Source organism: Dromiciops gliroides, chromosome 2 (genome assembly GCF_019393635.1).
Source record: "Dromiciops gliroides isolate mDroGli1 chromosome 2, mDroGli1.pri, whole genome shotgun sequence".
Taxonomy (NCBI): domain Eukaryota; kingdom Metazoa; phylum Chordata; class Mammalia; order Microbiotheria; family Microbiotheriidae; genus Dromiciops; species Dromiciops gliroides.
Window position 1 is genome coordinate 391,485,943 of NC_057862.1, and position 18,492 is coordinate 391,504,434.

General features: G+C 40.8%; 2 protein-coding genes across 2 annotated transcripts in view; one reads left to right on the plus strand and one right to left on the minus strand.

The window, feature by feature from the left end:
• The window catches only part of NUP188 (nucleoporin 188), a 49,288-nt gene extending 35,218 nt beyond the window's left edge, over window positions 1-14,070 (minus strand). Inside the window, exons 1-4 of the mRNA XM_043987672.1 lie at window positions 13,988-14,070; window positions 7,575-7,629; window positions 6,944-7,017; window positions 4,569-4,653 (exon numbers count right to left, since the gene is read on the minus strand). Coding sequence (XP_043843607.1) covers window positions 4,569-4,653; window positions 6,944-7,017; window positions 7,575-7,629; window positions 13,988-14,019 — 246 coding nt within the window. The 5' untranslated portion in view covers window positions 14,020-14,070. The remainder of the gene's footprint in view (window positions 1-4,568; window positions 4,654-6,943; window positions 7,018-7,574; window positions 7,630-13,987) is intronic.
• Window positions 14,071-14,140: 70 nt separating this feature from the next.
• Window positions 14,141-18,061, plus strand: DOLK (dolichol kinase). Its single transcript, XM_043988832.1, has one exon. It carries the CDS (start codon window positions 14,609-14,611, stop codon window positions 16,193-16,195), a length of 1,587 nt encoding a protein of 528 aa, XP_043844767.1. The 5' UTR covers window positions 14,141-14,608; the 3' UTR covers window positions 16,196-18,061.
• Window positions 18,062-18,492: the final 431 nt, after the last annotated feature.

The following is an 18,492-nucleotide window of genomic DNA, read 5'->3' on the forward strand; positions in this document are numbered from 1 at the left end:
TCCAAGCCAATTAGTAACGGGATCATTCTGGGCAAGATAGTGAAACCCAATCTCCTTCCTTCCAACCTCCCAAAAAAAGAATACAAAACATCCCAAGGTTTCTTCTTTGGAATGAACAAAAACAGTTAACAACCAATGAGCAAATTTCCATGAGATTAAAAAAAAAAAATCTCAGATCATGGGACATAGATACTGTTTTCTTCCAACAGTTTAAGGTGTAACGATTGGAATAACGCCACCTGCTGGATACTAACTGTAGAAGAGTTCTGCCCATGAAGCGAAGGTCTTTGAGGGCAAGACCAGGAGTCTTTTCTTCAGGAGTCAGGAAGTGACGCGGACTAGTGGGAGGAGGAAGGAAGAGACTGGCGCTCAGTCTCGCGCTCTCTTTCCTTTGGACTCTGGTGGAGAGCGGAGCTAGAAATGTGCTCTCCCTTTAATAGCTAGGAATTTAGGCCTTTTTCTCTCTCTTTACCAAATTCTTATTCTCCTTAATAAATGCTTAAAAGTCTAACTCTTGCTAAAGCTTATAATTTATTGGCGACCACTCATTAGATATTTTAGACAGTTTAGCTAGAATTTTAGCCCTTAACAGATGGCTGACCACGAAGAGGAAAGCTAAACCTCAGTCTTCTTCTGATCTTCTGGTTGGGTAAGAAATTTCCCCTCCCTCTCCCTTTAACTGCTAAGTACTGGTGTACTGGCTGTGTTTTCCTTTAAATTTTTTCAAATGGACCTTTTAAACTCCCTAATTACCCTATTTTTGATTTTAGTCTGTTTAACCAGACAAATGGGGGATAAGATCATGTTAATGCTTTGTTTTTGTGGATTTTCTATTTTTCTTTTTATTTTTGTTAAAAGAGCCAGCAACTTACTCACACAAGGAAATATCTCTCCCTCTCCCAACCATGCTTTTTCAGAGAAACCTGAAGAGATTCCGGCAGCTTTCCCCAGTTCTAACACTAATTGTTGCTCTAATTTTGCATGCCTGGAGGCAATGACCCACCCTCTAGAAGCTTTTAATCCCCTAGCACCTGGAGGCAAAGTGGGGGAAGAGGAATCCAGGCCTGAGTTCAAAATCAAGTCTGATTCAAATTGCTCTGGTCCCTCCCCTCCTCTCCAGACCCCACCCTCTACTCCTCCTATGGCCAAGCCCATTGCTTCCCCTGCCTGGGAAGTCCAGAGATCTGATGCGCATGCTCAACTTTCTGTAACTACATTTGCAGCTTCAGGCTCAGTCCTTCCCCAGCCTGGCTGTGCTTCTGAGACAACCTTAGAAAACCCTTTAAATTCCAGATATGCTCGTTTTGTTCATAATTTTGCTAACCTGCTTTTGTCTTTAATTAGTAATCTTATAAAGCATTTGTATGGTGAAAAGACTGACAGACAATATAGAGGGGTTAAAGAAGAAAAAGTTAAGCTGAATAAGAATAATAACAATCAACATAGTTCAAGACTCTGCTTCTTTTGCCATGGAAGTATATATATTGTACAGAAATGTAGAAGTAAGCAGCAAGGTATTGATATGAGTATTGGGGATTTTAGATACCGGAATCAAAAGTGTTCTGAATTCATTCAGAGTATTAATGTCAGTTCAGAGGTTACATAGGATTTCTATGCTATTACATATACATTTTGAAATTAATGGTATGGGTTTATTTTCGTAGAGATTTTCATGCTTTTGAGATTGTGTTTTATACTTAGTTTTTAAAACAAGGAGAATATTTGTAAAAGCTTTTTATAGTCATGTGATCAAGTTTATATTTTATAATACTCTTATTAATATTAAGTTCATATTCATTTAGATTTCCCTAGTTTGAATTTCATTGTCTTTTATTGTTCCATGTGTATTTTTTTTCTATTTATTCATCTCTAATTTTGAAACATTGCAAGATGGTTTTGATTTTATTATACAATGTTAATTCTAGGAGTATTGTGCTCCCATATTCTGAGTTGTTTGTTTTTGTTATTTTTTCTCAACTGATTATTTGATCAAACTCTTTAAAGCATTTCCCTGGCAAATTGTTTGCCATGGCAAGTGTAAATTGATTCTAGAAGTATTATTTTTGATAAGCATATTCCAAAAAAAAAAAAAAAGAGGGGAACATTTGTAAAAGTTGTCTTTGAGATTGTGTTGTGCTTTAACTTTTATTTAAATATGTTCAGATTTTTCAAAAAAGTAATTGTATACTAAGTAAAAAAAAGGGGTATTATTTGAAATTGTTGCATAATTATATATTGTGTTCTGAGTCAAGATGTATTCACATTTTTTGCAATCATTTATTATCCTCAATTTTTAAATCCATATGAGACTTGGATTATGGGAACTTATCATTTAAGACATTAATTGCCTTTATTCTGAGTTATCAGATGCCAGTTGGCCAAGATGCCATCCAATCACAAGAGGAATACATGCAAGAGCAGACACTGAATTGTCACATGAGGGGAGACATGCATGAAGTCAAGGTATGGCCGAGGGAACGGCTTTTGACTAATGTTGAGGTTGGATTCTCTTGGTTTAATATTTTATTTTATTTTTCCCCACAATATTGTACAGATGGCTGGAAGTATTCATCCCACCCATCTCACTTCTACACCTGGCTTCCATGCTCCCTCCTATATGCCTGATGCCATGGACATCTCAGTCCCATGCATCTGATTAAGTCTGACTCAGTTTCTTCCAATATGTTCGGTGGCATGGACATATATTCCATCCACCTATTTTAAGCCTGGCATACTGTATGGGCAGTACATATTGCTCAAGTGTGGGAATGCTCATATCCCATCATTTCTCTGTTCTTTTATGGTAACCCCCATAATTATCTCAGGTGTCATGATAAATACAGTGTTGAATTTGGCCTTGACACCTGTTACCAATTATATTAGATTTTTTAATTTCTCATAATGGCATGAGGATAATTAGGCAGATGATGCAAAAAGTGATAAAACAAAGATAAAAATTATTTTTATTAATTAATATTGCAGCAATTGTCTTCTCAATTACCCTCCATAAGGGGGGACTATAGTAATATTATAATTTTAAAGAATGGTTCAATTTTTGTTTTATTATATGTTTCATGTGTAACAACTAAGATTCTGAATTCCCTTAGACATGTTTTTGAGAACTTTCATTGTTGGATTTGATTATTGACAAAGCTATTTTAAAGTTGTGTTAAGCTCAATTTTGTAGGAAATTTTCCTGGCTGATTACCAGCATCCACACATCAACCCCTGAAAAGACTTCCATTCCACGACTACACCTAGAGGACATCTAAGAAAAGACTTTCAGAGACTTTAAATGAACAGTTTTGATTTGTTGTTTTTGTTGTTTTTTTTCTCTTTCTGTTATAATATACACCATCTGTAACATGTACTCTCTGCAGAGGCCCTCCCTTTGCAAGACTAATGTCAAAGCGTCGGTTCATGAGGACAAAAAAAAATCGCCCCTCTGGACAAAACTTTCCTCTCTTCCTTTTCTATATTGTTGTTCACATATTATTAGCTAGCAATAGTTATTATATTCTTTTTACTGTTCCGTCAAGGAAACATTTTGTTTCTTGAGGAACAACAGGGGGGACTGTAACGATTGGAATAACGCCACCTGCTGGATACTAACTGTAGAAGAGTTCTGCCCATGAAGCGAAGGTCTTTGAGGGCAAGACCAGGAGTCTTTTCTTCAGGAGTCAGGAAGTGACGCGGACTAGTGGGAGGAGGAAGGAAGAGACTGGCGCTCAGTCTCGCGCTCTCTTTCCTTTGGACTCTGGTGGAGAGCGGAGCTAGAAATGTGCTCTCCCTTTAATAGCTAGGAATTTAGGCCTTTTTCTCTCTCTTTACCAAATTCTTATTCTCCTTAATAAATGCTTAAAAGTCTAACTCTTGCTAAAGCTTATAATTTATTGGCGACCACTCATTAGATATTTTAGACAGTTTAGCTAGAATTTTAGCCCTTAACAGATGGCGGGACGCCGGGCGGCGCGGCACAGACGGTCTGACTCACTCCAAAGGTGGCCTAAATCGGTTTGGTGAGTTTTTATAAGGAATATAGACTAAGCCTAGATTTAAGACGATTTGTACTGTATTTCTGTTTTCCTATCCTTCTAATCAACAACACCTTATATACAATAAAGGCTCTATCTAGAAAACCAGAAGCTTCTTCCATTTACTAGTCTGGGAGATGAGTTAAGGGAAGGGTTAAGTAGGGGAGATTTATGATCTAATATCCAATTTTAAATCTCACAAAGGAGATAAGGTCCTACTAGTCAACTGTTCTTTTGTTTTCTTTTCTCAAGCAAAACATTATATGAATGTCAGAAACAATTTTGTTCCTCTACCCAGAAAGTTTAAATTGTAGCAATCAAGTCAGTAAGAGTCGCAATCATTAAAAGATATAACTTTCTCAGTTTCTGAAATCAATATAAAATTGATACTATCAACCTAAAAACCAAATGATATGCCTGCCTTTGAAACACAATGAATAGAACAAGTAGGTTGGAGTTGGGATTTTAAGCTCAAAACCCTGAAATTTGGCTGTTTTCAAGAGTATTTTGAAACTAAGGTTGAACTTTTCTCACCAAAAATTTGCTGATCCTCAGCCCCAGCTCTTTCAGTGGTGGAGCCACATCTTTATTAGCTTTCACTTTTTCTGCTGAATTTGCACTACAAAAAAAAAAAAAAAAAAAACACTCATTTTCTATCACTCTCGATGGCAAAAAAAAAAAATTACCAAAAAATCCCCTACAACCTACAACTGGATATAAAATGTAACTTAATACTGATAGAAACAAGTTTCTAAATTAGCACCATCTCTCATATACAGAGGAGTTAAGCATATTAGAAATGATATTAAGAAAAAAACAGTCTACCTATATAATACCTACCACAGAAATAATGCTGGTGCTTCTCTCTAACCTGAAGGAAATCAAAACTCATTCATATGATTAGATTTTAAGTAAAAATCATTTAGTTTCAAAGCATCATCAAATCAGTTATCCTGCATGTCAAATAAATGAATAAAATATTAAGTGCTTTTTATGCGCAAAGCACTGTGCTAAATACTGAGCTTACAAACAGAAAATAACAATCAGCCCCTGTTCTCACAGAGCTGACGTTCTTTTCTTTTTTCCGGATTAATTTTTTTTATGAAATAAAACTTACTCAAGTATCTATCAATGAAAAAGTATCAAACATTATATTCAAAAGCTAGGGGTATGGAAACTTGAAATACCTGTGAAGCTTCCAAGAGACAACAGTAATACTTCAATAGTATGTAATTAGTCTGACTTTAAGAAAATGTTTAGGGACAGCTAGGTGGCACAGCGGATAGAGCACCAGCCCTAGAGTCAGGAGGACCTGAGTTCAAATCCAACCTCAGACATTTGACACTTACTAGCTGTGTGACCCTGGGCAAGTTAGTTAACCCCAACTGCCTCACTCTCCCCCCCCCAAAAAATGTTTAGCAGAGGTTTGTTGTTTTGTTTTGTTTTGTTTTGGGGGGTGGGGGGGTTGCAGGGCAATGAGGGTTAAGTGACTTGCCCAGGGTCACACAGCTAGTAAGTGTCAAGTGTCTGAGGCTGGATTTGAACTCAGGTCCTCCTGACTCCAGGGCTGGTGCTCTATCCACTGCGCCACCTAGCTGTCCCATTTAACAGAGTTATTGAGAAAAACTAGGAGCTAACATTCTAATGGGACAGCCAACATATGGAAGCTGCAAGTCAGATGAAAAAAATCTCATGGTTATCTCCTTACAGAAAAGTCCTCACTGTGGAAAGTTTGAAACACTGGTCTAATTATTGTCTCTTGACATCAGTACTAAAATGGACTTATACAGTGCTGTCATTTCTAAAAGGGACCTCTTGTTCTCCAAGAAAAATAGTGAGCCAATTACTCCATTATTCACAAAAAACCTTTTATCTCTGACCTGAACATCCCAATAATCCCAGAAAAATATGATATAAGCTAGATACTAGTAGAATCCAATTAGAACAGGGGATGTTAACCCTTTTGGGGTTATGGATTTTTCTGACAATCTGGTAACTATGGACTCCCCAGAATGTTTTTAAATGTATAAAAAAAATTCATAAAATTATAAAGGAAATCTATTATACTGAAATACCAAAATAGTAAAACAAAAAAAGTTCAGAGACCCCAAGTTAAGAACCCCTGAATTAGAGAGCAGTAGCATTGTATATCAGTAAGAACAATGCAGTAGGAATTAGAGAGATATGAGGAAAATGAGGTTCAGAGAAGTTAAATGACTTGTCCAAGATGACACAGGTTTGCTAAGCAGCAGAGTCAAAATTCAAACTCAAGTCTAAATCCAGGGTTCTTTCACTCCACTAGCTCCCTCTGCCAATTGATCAGTTTCCTCATATGCAAAATGGAGATAATACTTTCATTACTGTGATAATTTGAAGCTCAAATGAGAAAATATCTACAATAGGTTTTGTAAATTATACACATGGTATACAAATAATTATTAACCACTCTCGGCTTCAGTTTCTTAATTTGTAAAATGGAGATAATAATTCCAGGTTCTCTCAAAAGGCTGTTGTAAAGAAAATTTGAAATAATATACATGAAACCCCATGAAAATTGCAGAACATTCTGTACAGAGACAGGAATTAAACCTATGATTTCACTAATGTAGGGAACTTCCAGAAGGTTGGCACCTTCTATGCAACTTACAGTCTTAGAAAAACGAGAGAGTTGCCTAAAAGGTAAAGTAATTTACCAAGAATCACAAAGCTAGCATGAATCAGAGGCAGGATCATAAATTGAGAGTTTGAAGTTAGGTCTTCCTGGTCTCCAGGACAGCTCTGCATCACCATTCCATGATATTTTATAGCACAATGCCTGGCACAAAGGAAGCACTTAATGAATGCTTGCTGACTGACTGCCTGTCATAAAATATCACATATAATTAAGATATTTTAAGACTATACCACACCTGGGAGGTTTGTAGTATGAAAGTCCCTCTAGCAGCCGCTGCCAATGTTTATTCAACTCTGACTCGATCTGATTCTGAAAGAGAACAAAGCAATAATGCAACCACAATGCTGAAGAGCTACCAGCATCATATTCATTTTTAATGTATCACCTGTCACTAAAGGCTCAGAAGAAAATATTTTTTAACTAAGTACAGGCAAGGATATTTCTTACAGACCACAGCCATTATGATTTAAAGGAGCTACTCAGTCAGCTAGAAGTGCAGGAAGGACAAAAGGACAAAGAGAAAAGAAAATGTATGCTGGGGTTAGATATTCCTTAGGATACAGAAAAGGCAAACATCCCACCCAATTTTCCCAGGCAACACCTCCCCCTACCCCCCATCAAGTAATATTGTTGTCTCTTCTAAAGAGAATCACTTGAGCTAAGAAAGTGTGGAAGCCAGAAAATGTTAACAGTATAGGAAAGAGGGAAGTGGAGAATGAATGATACTGATGAATATTTTAAGAAAAAAGAGACATAATAAGAGAAAGTAACTCTCTTGTCTTCCTACTGTAAAACCAAGACACTTTTCAGTATGACAAGCTGCCTGGAGAAGCCAATGAAAGTGCTTTAACAAAATCAAAACTTACTAGTTCTCTCAGAGCTGATCTCCCAAGCAGAATGGTCCACAGTTCTCTACTGCTCCTGGATAAAGAGAAAAAAATTAACAGGTATTTTTTGCTATTTTCAACTACAGAAGGCAAGGCTGGTCATTTGAACAAAAAGTTCAAAATGTATTGGAATCAGCTTTTAATTGTAACATTCATAGCAAAAATAAAACAAAATAAAGACATTTTGATGTTCTAAGTAATACTCAGCTCTTGCTAAAAATGAGATGAATAAGACTAACTTTTTGGATCCCTTTTTTCACTAAGTTGAGATTGTTCCACACTTGAAGCTGCCCCAGTTTATACCTCTATCTGGTTCCTTCCAGTAACATTCAACAATCAATGAAAAATAAGACTGGAAAAGGAAACAATGTGTGTTCAGAATCCCATTCACTTATGTAAAGCAATATTAATCAAACTGTAAAACCCATTCAAAAAATCAGATAAAAAGGGGGCAGCTAGGTGGCACAGCAGATAAAGCATCTGCACTGGATTCAGGAGGACATGAGTTTAAATCTGGTCTCAGACACTTGACACTTACTAGCTGTGTGACCCTGGGCAAGTCACTTAACCCTCATTGCCCCGCCCCCCCCAAATCAGATAAAAAAAGACCATTATAAATGCAGAGCCAATTGTAAAACTGAAATCATGTTGGTTCTATCTTTTTTTTTTTTTTTTTGGCTCAATTCTGTAATTTCAATTCTGTAGGGAATTCCTAGTGTGGAAAATTCTACCAAGATATCTCAGCATCTGTCCGTAACTTTTTTTTTTTTTAGTGAGGCAATTGGGGTTAAGTGACTTGCCCAGGGTCACACAGTTAGTAAGTGTTAAGTGTCTGAGGCCGGATTTGAACTCAGGTCCTCCTGACTCCAAGGCCAGTGCTCTATCCACTGCACCATCTAGCTGCCCTGTCCATAACTTATAACTGAGAAATCAGCACTGAGAACTCAATTTGTGTTAACATGGCTAGTATGTGTCAAGAAAAGGACTAGAAGGGGCAGCTAGGTGGCGCAGTGGATAGAGAACCAGCCCTGGAGTCAGGAGGACCTTAGTTCAAATCCGACCTCAGACACTTAACACTTACTAGCTGTGTGACTCTCAGCAAGTCACTTAATTGCCTCACCAAAAAAAAAAAAAAAGAAAGAAAGAAAGAAAAGGACTAGAACCCAGGTGTTCCTTCTTCTAAGGTTAGTTCTCTATCCATATTTCATGGTTCTATAACTCTTTTGAAACATACCCTTTGGTCACTCAGGGAACATGATTAAAAAAAAATCCTAGAATTAGGGATAGGAACTGGACCCTGTGATTTCATTCAAATAAGAAACTCCTAGGTTAGTACACTTTCTTTACCAATGCAGGTAAGCAACTTTGCTACAAAAATTTTAGTTTAGGTTTTTGGGGGTTTTTTTTTGCAGGGCAATGGGGGTTAAGTGACTTGCCCAGGGTCATACAGCTAGTAAGTGTCAAGTGTCTGAGGCCAGATTTGAACTCAGGTCTTCCTGACTACAGGGCTGGTGCTTTATCCACTGCGCCACCTAGCTGCCCCCAAATTTTTGTCTTTTAAGAGTGTTGCCTATAAACACATGAGATAGGGGCAAATCCAGCCTCACATACATGACACTTACTAGCTGTGTGACCATAGGCAAGTCACTTAACTCTCACTGCCCCACAAAAACCAAATAAACCCATGAGAGGTTAAGTGTCTTCTCCAGGTTCATACAACCAGCATATATCAGAGGTGAGATTTTAACCCAGGCCTTCCTAGTTCCTAAGGCCAGCTATCTACTACACCTCTCTGCCACTCAATCTAGAATTAAATTTTAAAATGTGTCCTACTGTACTAGCCCTTCAGGGGGCCATATGAAGAGGAGTAGAGAGGCTGGGATAAATATTTTGTAAAAGTTTTCCAGATCAATGCATGGGTTAGATGCTGTGCCTTGCTGTCATCTAAAGACCATCCTAGCTAAATTTAGAGAGGCTTATCACCAGGAGGCTGGCCATCAAAATGATGAGGTTTTCTGGCAACAACTCACATAAACTTCTACTAAGGTGTGGAGGGTTTATGATTTCCATTGGTGGGGCAGCTAGGTGATGCAGTGGATAGAACACCGGCCCTGGAATCAGGAGTACCTGAGTTCAAATCCGGCCTCAGACGCTTGACACTTATTAGCTGTGTGACCCTGGGCAAGTCACTTAACCCCAATTGCCTCACCAAAATAAATAAATAAATAAATGATTTCTGTTGGTAAAGGAAGTACACACAGGGATCACTGAAGTATTAAATGTTAGAAATTTATCTTTCTAGTCGGAAAGCTAATTTTCAGAATTATCAAATTAAGGAGATCTGAAACATATCTAAAAAGTCTGTATTTGGTTCCTAAGGACTGATGCTTAGAAGGAAAAAGTATCAGATATTATTATCCCTTCCCCTCACTGAGCTTTCTGTACCTATTACAAGAGACACTCCTAAATTCATTGCTCAAAGATAATTAGAATATTAATAATAGCTGACATCTATATAGTGCTTTAAGGTTTGCAAAACGCTTTACATACATTAAATTATTTGTAACTCAGAACTCTGTGAAGCAGGTATCATGAGAATTATTATTCCCCATTTTACAGATGAGGAAACTATGGCTCAGAGAGACCAAATGTATTTGTCCATGGTCATACAGCTAGTAAGTGTCAGAGGCAGGATTCAATCCCAGGTCTTCCTGGACCCAAGTCCAGCATTCTTCCCACTACTCTACACTGTATATCATATTACTAAAATATAGGTGTACCTTATATAAGTTTTACAAAAGAAACCCCAAATCTCCTGGCTTCTAAGCCCAAAAGAAAACACTTCCCGTGACCTATCAAGCATAAAGTCATTGGAACATAGATTCAAAGCTGGAAGAGACCTCAGAGGTTAACTACCCTATACTCTCATTTTACAGATGAAGAAACTGAGGCCCAGGAAGGTTAAGCTACAAACAGTCAGTCATTTAAACTCAAGACTTTGGATGTTAAAGCTACTACTCTTTCCATTGTACCACACTGCCTCCCTGGTACCCTGTTACATTTAAGCACTGTAATGGTTAATTGAGGGGTGGGGGAGAGAAGATATAAAAATGATCTTCCCTAGAGATATTCCTCTGGCTGAATATCTTGGTTAAGTCTGTTTGAAAGTTAGGTTTCTTCAGACTTAAGATGTAAAACTGAGACAGAGCCATGCAACTTTGATGATGTGATTTTTTTTAAAGACACATTAAACAGACATTCCACAGAGACAATAAATAAAAGATGTCTACTTGATTCTCTTGGGTCCACAGATAGAGGTATGCAACTCTTGTATAAACTGAGATTCAAATTTAGCAACAAAACTCTGTTTTTTGGGGGGGGGGGGCGGTGAGGCAATTGGGGTTAAGTGACTTGCCCAGGGTCACACAGCTAGTAAGTGTCAAGTATCTGAGGCTGGATTTGAACTCAGGTCCTCCTGAATCCAAGGCCAGTGCTTTATCCACTGCACCACCTAGCTGCCCCAACAAAACTCTTTTAAGTAGCAGTTCTAGTTTTGTTTACAGTATGTACATACACAGCTTAGCCTTCTATAAATGTATGAGTTGAATAACAAAATGGATATTAGAAAAATACCATCACTTAACTGATTTCTAATCAATCTCTGGGTTTTCCCAAGAGAAAATTTCTGAACAGCATAGTAGATTTAGAGCTGGAAAGGATCTCAGAAGTCATCTGGTCTAATTCCCTTACTTTACAGACCAATATCTTCTTGATTTATATACACATCTCTCAAGGAAGTCAAAGTAATTCTTTGACATCTCAATTCTTTTTAACCTATAAGACCTGTTATGCAAAGGCAAATGGTTAATGGCCAACCGTTAATGGTGAACTGTTTGTCTTTTTATTACACTTGGGAGAAACTTTAGGCTTCGTATAGTGCAGTAATTTATCCAAGGTACTCAGTGAGTCAAAAGCTACCAGAAATAGAACCTAGTTTTTTCAACTTTTGGTCCAAGAACCTAGATATTTTAAGGAGCTGCAGCATTTTTCTTGGAAAAGGGCTTATCTTGGACAATGAACAGAATGAGCTAACTCTAACAAGAATCATGAGCTACTCCATGACTAGAAATATATTTTATGGAGCCAGTGGTACCACTTTTAGGGTTCTGATGAGTCTGATAAGTAGCTCAATGGGCATCTAGGTGGCACTGTGGATAGAACTTGGGACCTGGAATCAGGAAGACCTGAGTTCAAATCTGACCTCAGACACTTACTATACTGTAACATCACACAAAACCTAAAAAGGGTAAGACATCTGCAACAAAGTCTCTGATATAAATACTGCCACAGAGCACTGATAACTTGCAAGAGAAGGCTTCACGGCTAAAGGCTAAACCTCCCATATACGATCTTAAAGCGCTCGATTCCTTTTACATACTTGCCACATTCTGATTTGTATTACATTTATCTGAGAACAAGTCAGCTTCCTTGATTGATACCTCCTCAAATTTTTCAAAAACTCAATATGGACCTCTTCTTTGTATTTATTATATACTATGTATTATCCGCTACTAGATTCTAAACTTTATAGAGAGAGGGACTAAGCCATTATTTTCATATTTGTTATCTCTACAGGCTGGCTTAGCACCCTGAATCTCACAGGACAGGATCAAGAGTCACACAAGGGAAAAAAAAAAAGATTAAAAAAAAAAGGGGGCAGCTAGGTGGCAGTGGATAAAGCACCAGCCCTGGATTCAGGAGTACCTGAATTCACATCCAGCCTCAGACACTTGACACTTACTAGCTGTGTGACCTCGGGCAAGTCACTTAACCCTCAATGCCCAGAAAAAAAGAGTCACACAAGGAAAAGCCTATATCAATCTGGTCAGGGATACATTGAAATAGCCAAAAGATCCATGATCTAATCAGAACAGGAACTTCCACCTTTGGTGAAGCTCTCTAGGTAGGGTGCTATAATCAGGAAGACCTCGGTTCCAATCTCACCACAGATTCTTACTAGCTGTGTGACATGGGGCAGATAATTTCTTCTCTGTGCCTCAGTTTCCATTTGGACAGGTTCTAAGGTCCTTCCAGGCTCTAAATCTATGATCCTATGATCTCAAACCCTTCCTCTCTTTCCACCACAACATAATAGATAGTTTTTCTGAGTTGCAATAGTTAAACAAATTCATTACCTGGTAGTCAAACCTTTCTACATTTCGTGAGGGCAGTACTCCAGTAAGTCTTATCACAGTCTTTGACTCATAGATCTTGACCTAAAAGGTACCTCAGAGGCTATCTAGTCAAATTAAACCAAATACCCTCATCTTACAGATGAGGAAACCGAGTCCCCAGATGGACAGGTGACTTAAGATTACACAGTATCAGCCATGAGACTTGAATGTCAATCCAGAGACGAAGCTCTTTGTACAATGTCAGTGAAACACAAATCCTTTTCATTTTGGTGTCCTCTTTAAATTCTAGAGGTATTAAAAGAACCAAGAGAAACACTCAGGTGCCTTGCATGGACTTTCTATGGCGGATAAGGAGTGATGGAGGTTCCCTTCTGCATTACCCACACTGATGAAGTAAAAAATTAATTAAAATACTGCGAATCTCGGAGCTTAGTACCTGAATAAATGTCTTTTTTCCAATTAAGTCTTTAAAAAAAAGATCTTCCTGAGGGCTTAGAACAGTGGTTTGGACTTACCATGCACCTGTGTTTGCTTAACAGACTACCTCCCCTAGTGCATGGAACTGTGAACATAACAAATGCTGGATTCAATCTTTTTGCATTTTAACACCTGTTGAAATGAATCTTTTCCCACCCTTACTTGCACAAAACAAGCACTTAATAAAAACCATGCCTGCCGCTCCAGCTCGGTTTCCACAAAAGGCGGCAGGCAGTTTCACTCGTGACAGCCAGATCGACTCCCCACAAGAGGCCTGCCGCGGCCCGGCCTGATCAGTGGGAGGCTCCGGCGTGGGGGCGGCTCCAGGAAAAGGTCCACGCCCCCGGGCGGGAGGAGCAGCCCCCAGCTTGCGGGAGTTAGGGGACTGCGGCACCAGCGGGGGGAAAGGGGAGGAGGGATCTAGCGAGCGCGCTCACGCACGAGGGGGAGGAGGAGCAGCTCGCGGCTAGGCCTGCTCACTCTCCCGTCCTCCCAGTGCCCCTCCGCGCGCGGGGGGCCGCGTGCCTGGGATGGGGCCGGTTTGAAAGTAACCGTCTCGTCGCCCGCCACCCCGGCCCCACTGCCGAGCCGATGTCTCCACCGCCGACCCCTCCACTCCCTCTGTCTCTTAACCTCTCTCCGCTCCCCGCCTTCCATTCACCACTGTTCCTTCTCCCCATGCTCCCCCTTCAGCCAGCACCAAGAATTCCCGGCCCGTACCTCACACAGAGCCCGCCGGCGGCAGCCGCCATCTTCGCGTCCCCCCCCACGTGACCGCGCGGCAGCCCGCGCGCCGGGCCGCCCACCTCACGTGACCAAATGGGGGCGTGACCGAAGAGTAAAGGAGTTTCCCGTTTAGCGCAGCGTCTGTCACGTGACCTTCAGGGCTCAAGATGGCGACTTCCAGGGAGGTGAAAACCCGCGTTTGAGGACAGGAAAACCAAGTACCTGAGAGAGAGACAGTGCTGGACCTGAGTCTCTGACAGGGAGGTGGGAAAAGGAGAGGTGTGTCGTTTTCAGGGCTGCTTCTAGCGATTTCGCGCCCCACCATCTTCTCACCTCCCCGCATCCTGAGTGGACAGTGAGTCTCAAGCCCATTCTGGACACTGGGTCACTGACACCTGCCCCTTCCTCGGGGGCTAGGGGTTGTCACCAGGCTGTCGGACGCAGCGAGAACTCCACAAGCAGCTTCCGACCAGTCGCTTTTTTTTTTTTTTTTGGCAAACCTCTCCCCTCGGGTTTGGAGAGAAAGGGTTCCTGTCACCTTTTCATCCATGATCCAAATCCCTACCCCTTTGGAAGGGAAACATAGCAGCGCTGGCCCAACCTGAGGGTAGTCGAATGGCTGCAGCCATGACCAGCAAAGCCATGCTGGGGGAAGCTGCCATTGTGTTTATAGTGGTGCTGAGTATCCACGCCTCAGTATGGGACCGCTATTCCTGGTGCGCTGTGGCCCTAGCAGTTCAGGCCTTCTATGTCCAGTACAAGTGGGACAGGCTGCTCCAGCAGGGGGCTGCAGTCTTTCAGTTCAGGACCACAGCTAACAGCGGCCTCCTGCCTGCCTCCATGGTCATCCCTCTGCTGGGGGTGGTGATGAAGAAGTGCTGTGAGGGCGCAGGAAATGTCTACTTTGAGCGCTTTGGTGTTGTGGTGGCAGCCACAGGCATGGCATTGGCTCTGTTCCTGTCCGTATTGGCACTGGGCATCACCAGGCCAGTGCCCACCAACACTTGTGTCATCTCTGGTCTGGCTGGAAGTGTCATCATCTACATCATGAAACACTCATTGAGTGTAGCAGAGGTGATTGAGGTCCTCGAGGTCCTGCTGATCTTTGTCTATCTCAACATGATCCTGCTCTACCTGCTACCCCGATGCTTCACCCCAGGGGAGGCATTGCTCATCCTGGGGGCCATCAGCTTTGTCCTCAACCAGCTCATTAAGCGATCCTTAAATGTTATCCAAGGCCGGGGAGACCCAGTAGACTTCTTTCTCCTAGTGGTGGTGGTAGGGATGGTTATCATGGGTGTCTTCTTCAGCGTGCTCTTTGTCTTCATGGACTCTGGAACCTGGACATCTTCTCTTTTCTTCCATCTAATGACAGGTGTGCTGGGCCTTGGTATCATCATGCCCTGGTTGTACCACTTAATCCGGGAGAACCCCTTACTCTGGCTTTTCCAGTTCCTATTCCAGTCAGAAACTCGTATCTACCTCCTCATTTACTGGTCCCTGCTGGCTGCTTCAGCCTGCCTAGTTGTGATGTACCAAAATGCTAAGAGATTGTCTTCTGAGTCAAAGAAGCATCAGGCTTCCACAATTACCCGGAAGTATTTCCACTTCATCATAGTGGCTACTTATATACCAGGACTAATATTTGACCGACTCCTACTATATGTTGCAGCTGTGGTCTGCCTAGCTGTCTTTATCTTCCTTGAGTATATCCGCTTCTTCCGAATTAAGCCTTTTGGCCAGACCCTGAGGAACCTGCTCTCCCTCTTTCTTGATGAAAGGGACAGTGGCCCTCTCATCCTGACTCATATTTACCTGCTGCTGGGCATGTCTCTCCCCGTCTGGCTATTCCCAAGACCTTGTGCCCCAAAGGGTAGCCTGGGAGGTATTGGAGCTCTGGTCCCTTATGCAGGAGTGCTGGCTGTGGGAGTAGGTGACACCATTGCTGCCATTTTTGGCAGTACAGTGGGGGAGATCCATTGGCCAGGAACTCTAAAGACTTTTGAGGGGACAATGACTTCCATATTTGCTCAAATCATTTCTGTGGCTTTGATCTTAATCTTTGACAGTAGGGTGGACCTTAATTCCAGCTATGCTTGGATTTTGGGGTCTATCAGCATAGTCTCCCTACTGGAAGCCTACACTACCCAAATTGACAATCTTATTTTACCTCTCTACCTCCAGATTCTGCTGATGGCTTAGCCTTCATGCAGAGATCATGATGGGAGGAAGTGAGTTCAAGGGAAACATGGCCTACAGTCAGCAAATAGCCATTTGGGTATGATGGGTCAGGTGGTGAAAAGCTTATTCATTTTTGCAGTGAATTGAGATTTAAAATAAAATCAAAGCTGCTTTTGAATTTTAGCTCTGTTGATTTAAAAATAAGGTAACATTTCAAATGAAGGAATTGGAAGGACATACCATTTAGAGTTTCCAATGGAAGTGTATTCTTTTTTTTAACATTTAATTTTTATTATTTTTTTCCTCAATTACATGGAAGCACAATCTTCACAGAGATGGGGCTCATTCAGAGGGCTGGAGATGTATTTTTGTGAAAAATCAAAACCCCAGCCTTGAAAAATAGCTTCTTGTCTTGAATAATTTATACTTAATAATTTAGAATTGTGAAAACTATTTTGTTTACTAAACTTGATTTTTGCAGGAGAAAAGAGTGGAGGAAGAAGGTTTTCATAACCTTTATGAGAATATTTTAACTGGGTAAAGGGGGAGAAAAGTGCAAAAGAGTGAATGAGGAAATAGTTGAGTTAATGCCATTTATTTCTCCTAAGTGGGTCATAGTGTGCAATGTCAGAACTGGATTAGTTAACAGCTGGTTACTTGGAAACTAGGAGCACCTCCAGGGGTGGAAGTGGGTAGCAGAGAAACTAAGGGAAGATATTAGATATTGGGGGTCAGTTTTGAAGAATGGAGAAGCTGGGGAGTACTCTAGAACAGAGGTCCCAATCACAGGGTTGTAACGCAACTCCTGCGTGAAGCCTGAACCAAATTAAAGTGTAATTGGAAAATATTTAACAAAGTCAATAAATACAATAAAACACAGATGATGTGAATGCATGGTTTTCTAAGTCTATCTGGCCCACAGGGATCATTATGTCCAGTTTAATGGCCCCTGTTTCTATTTGAATTTGACACCCCTGATCTAGAGCTATGCATCCTGACCTAAGTGATAATCATGAACCAGTCAAATAAATAAAATTTCTACAGAGCCTACTGCAACCTCTTAGCAACTCAAAGGGCAGGGGCCCATGAGCTAGGGTGGAAAAGAAGGCAGGGGAAATGGAAACAGCTTTTTCAAGATTATAGAATTTGGGAAACACGGTCCTTTTACAGTAAATGTTTTGCCACAAATCGTTAATAAATTCTGGTTAAAGATGAGATCCTAAATATCACTTAGGATCACTTGCCACCTTTCCATCCCCTCCTCCCCTGTGGAGCTCCTCCCCTTCCTTCATAGCTGTTTACCAGAGATGCCAATAGGAGAGAAGAGGGCAAGCTGAGAGTATGTATGAGTAGGTGACTTTGAGGCTTCCAGCTTTCCTCCTGTTCCAGCTCCAGCAGAATACAGCATCTTTGCATTTATCTTATCTCAGGCAGCATCCTACCCTTGGCAACAGGAAGGGTGCTACCACAGGGGACCAAATTTCTCAGGACAAGAACCATGGGAGGGTGGAAGGTCCTCTCCCTGCCCTTGAAGAGGACCAGTGTCTTCTCCTTTGGCTATGTTGTCAATCCTGGCCCAAATAAAGCTCTTTCCTGTAAGCTGGGCAGAAAGATGGCTGTATTTTGTGTGTTCTAAAGGGAGCAGAAGAAAAGCAAGAAGGGTGAGCCAAAAGTCACAAAGGGGTCTGATGTTTTAATAACTTTTAGAAAATTATTTTCAAATAATTTATGCTATTTGCGAGATTTTACCCCTTTGTGACTTTTGGCCCATGCTGAATATGTAGCCAGGAAGCTAAGCTAAGGACCCAGTTTGTAGTAATGTTTGTTGAATTTTTGTGGTGTCACTTTGATTAGTGACTTACAGTGTGTGACTAGAAATCATCTGAGTGCTCAACACCCAGTCATAAATTCCCAATAATAAATGTCCACATTCCATTGTAGCTCAAGAATGTTCTCATTTTCAAAAAAAAAAAAAAGAATGTTCTCATTTTCCAGGTAAAACTACCAAAGCCGGGGCAGCCAGGTGGCACAGTGAATAGAGCACCGGCCCTGGAGTCAGGAGTACCTGAGTTCAAATCCAGCCTCAGACACTTGATACTTACTAGTTGTGTGACCCTGGACAAGTCACTTAACCCCAATTGCCTCACTTAATTTAAAAAAAATTTTAATTAAAAAAAAAACCAACTACCAAAGCCCAGAGAAGAGGGGCAACTCTCCTGACATCACACATTGAATTAGTGGCCAGGTGGGACTGGCATCCCAGTCTGCTGATTCAATCCAGTGTTCTTTCTACTTCATCAAGTTTAGTGATATGATTC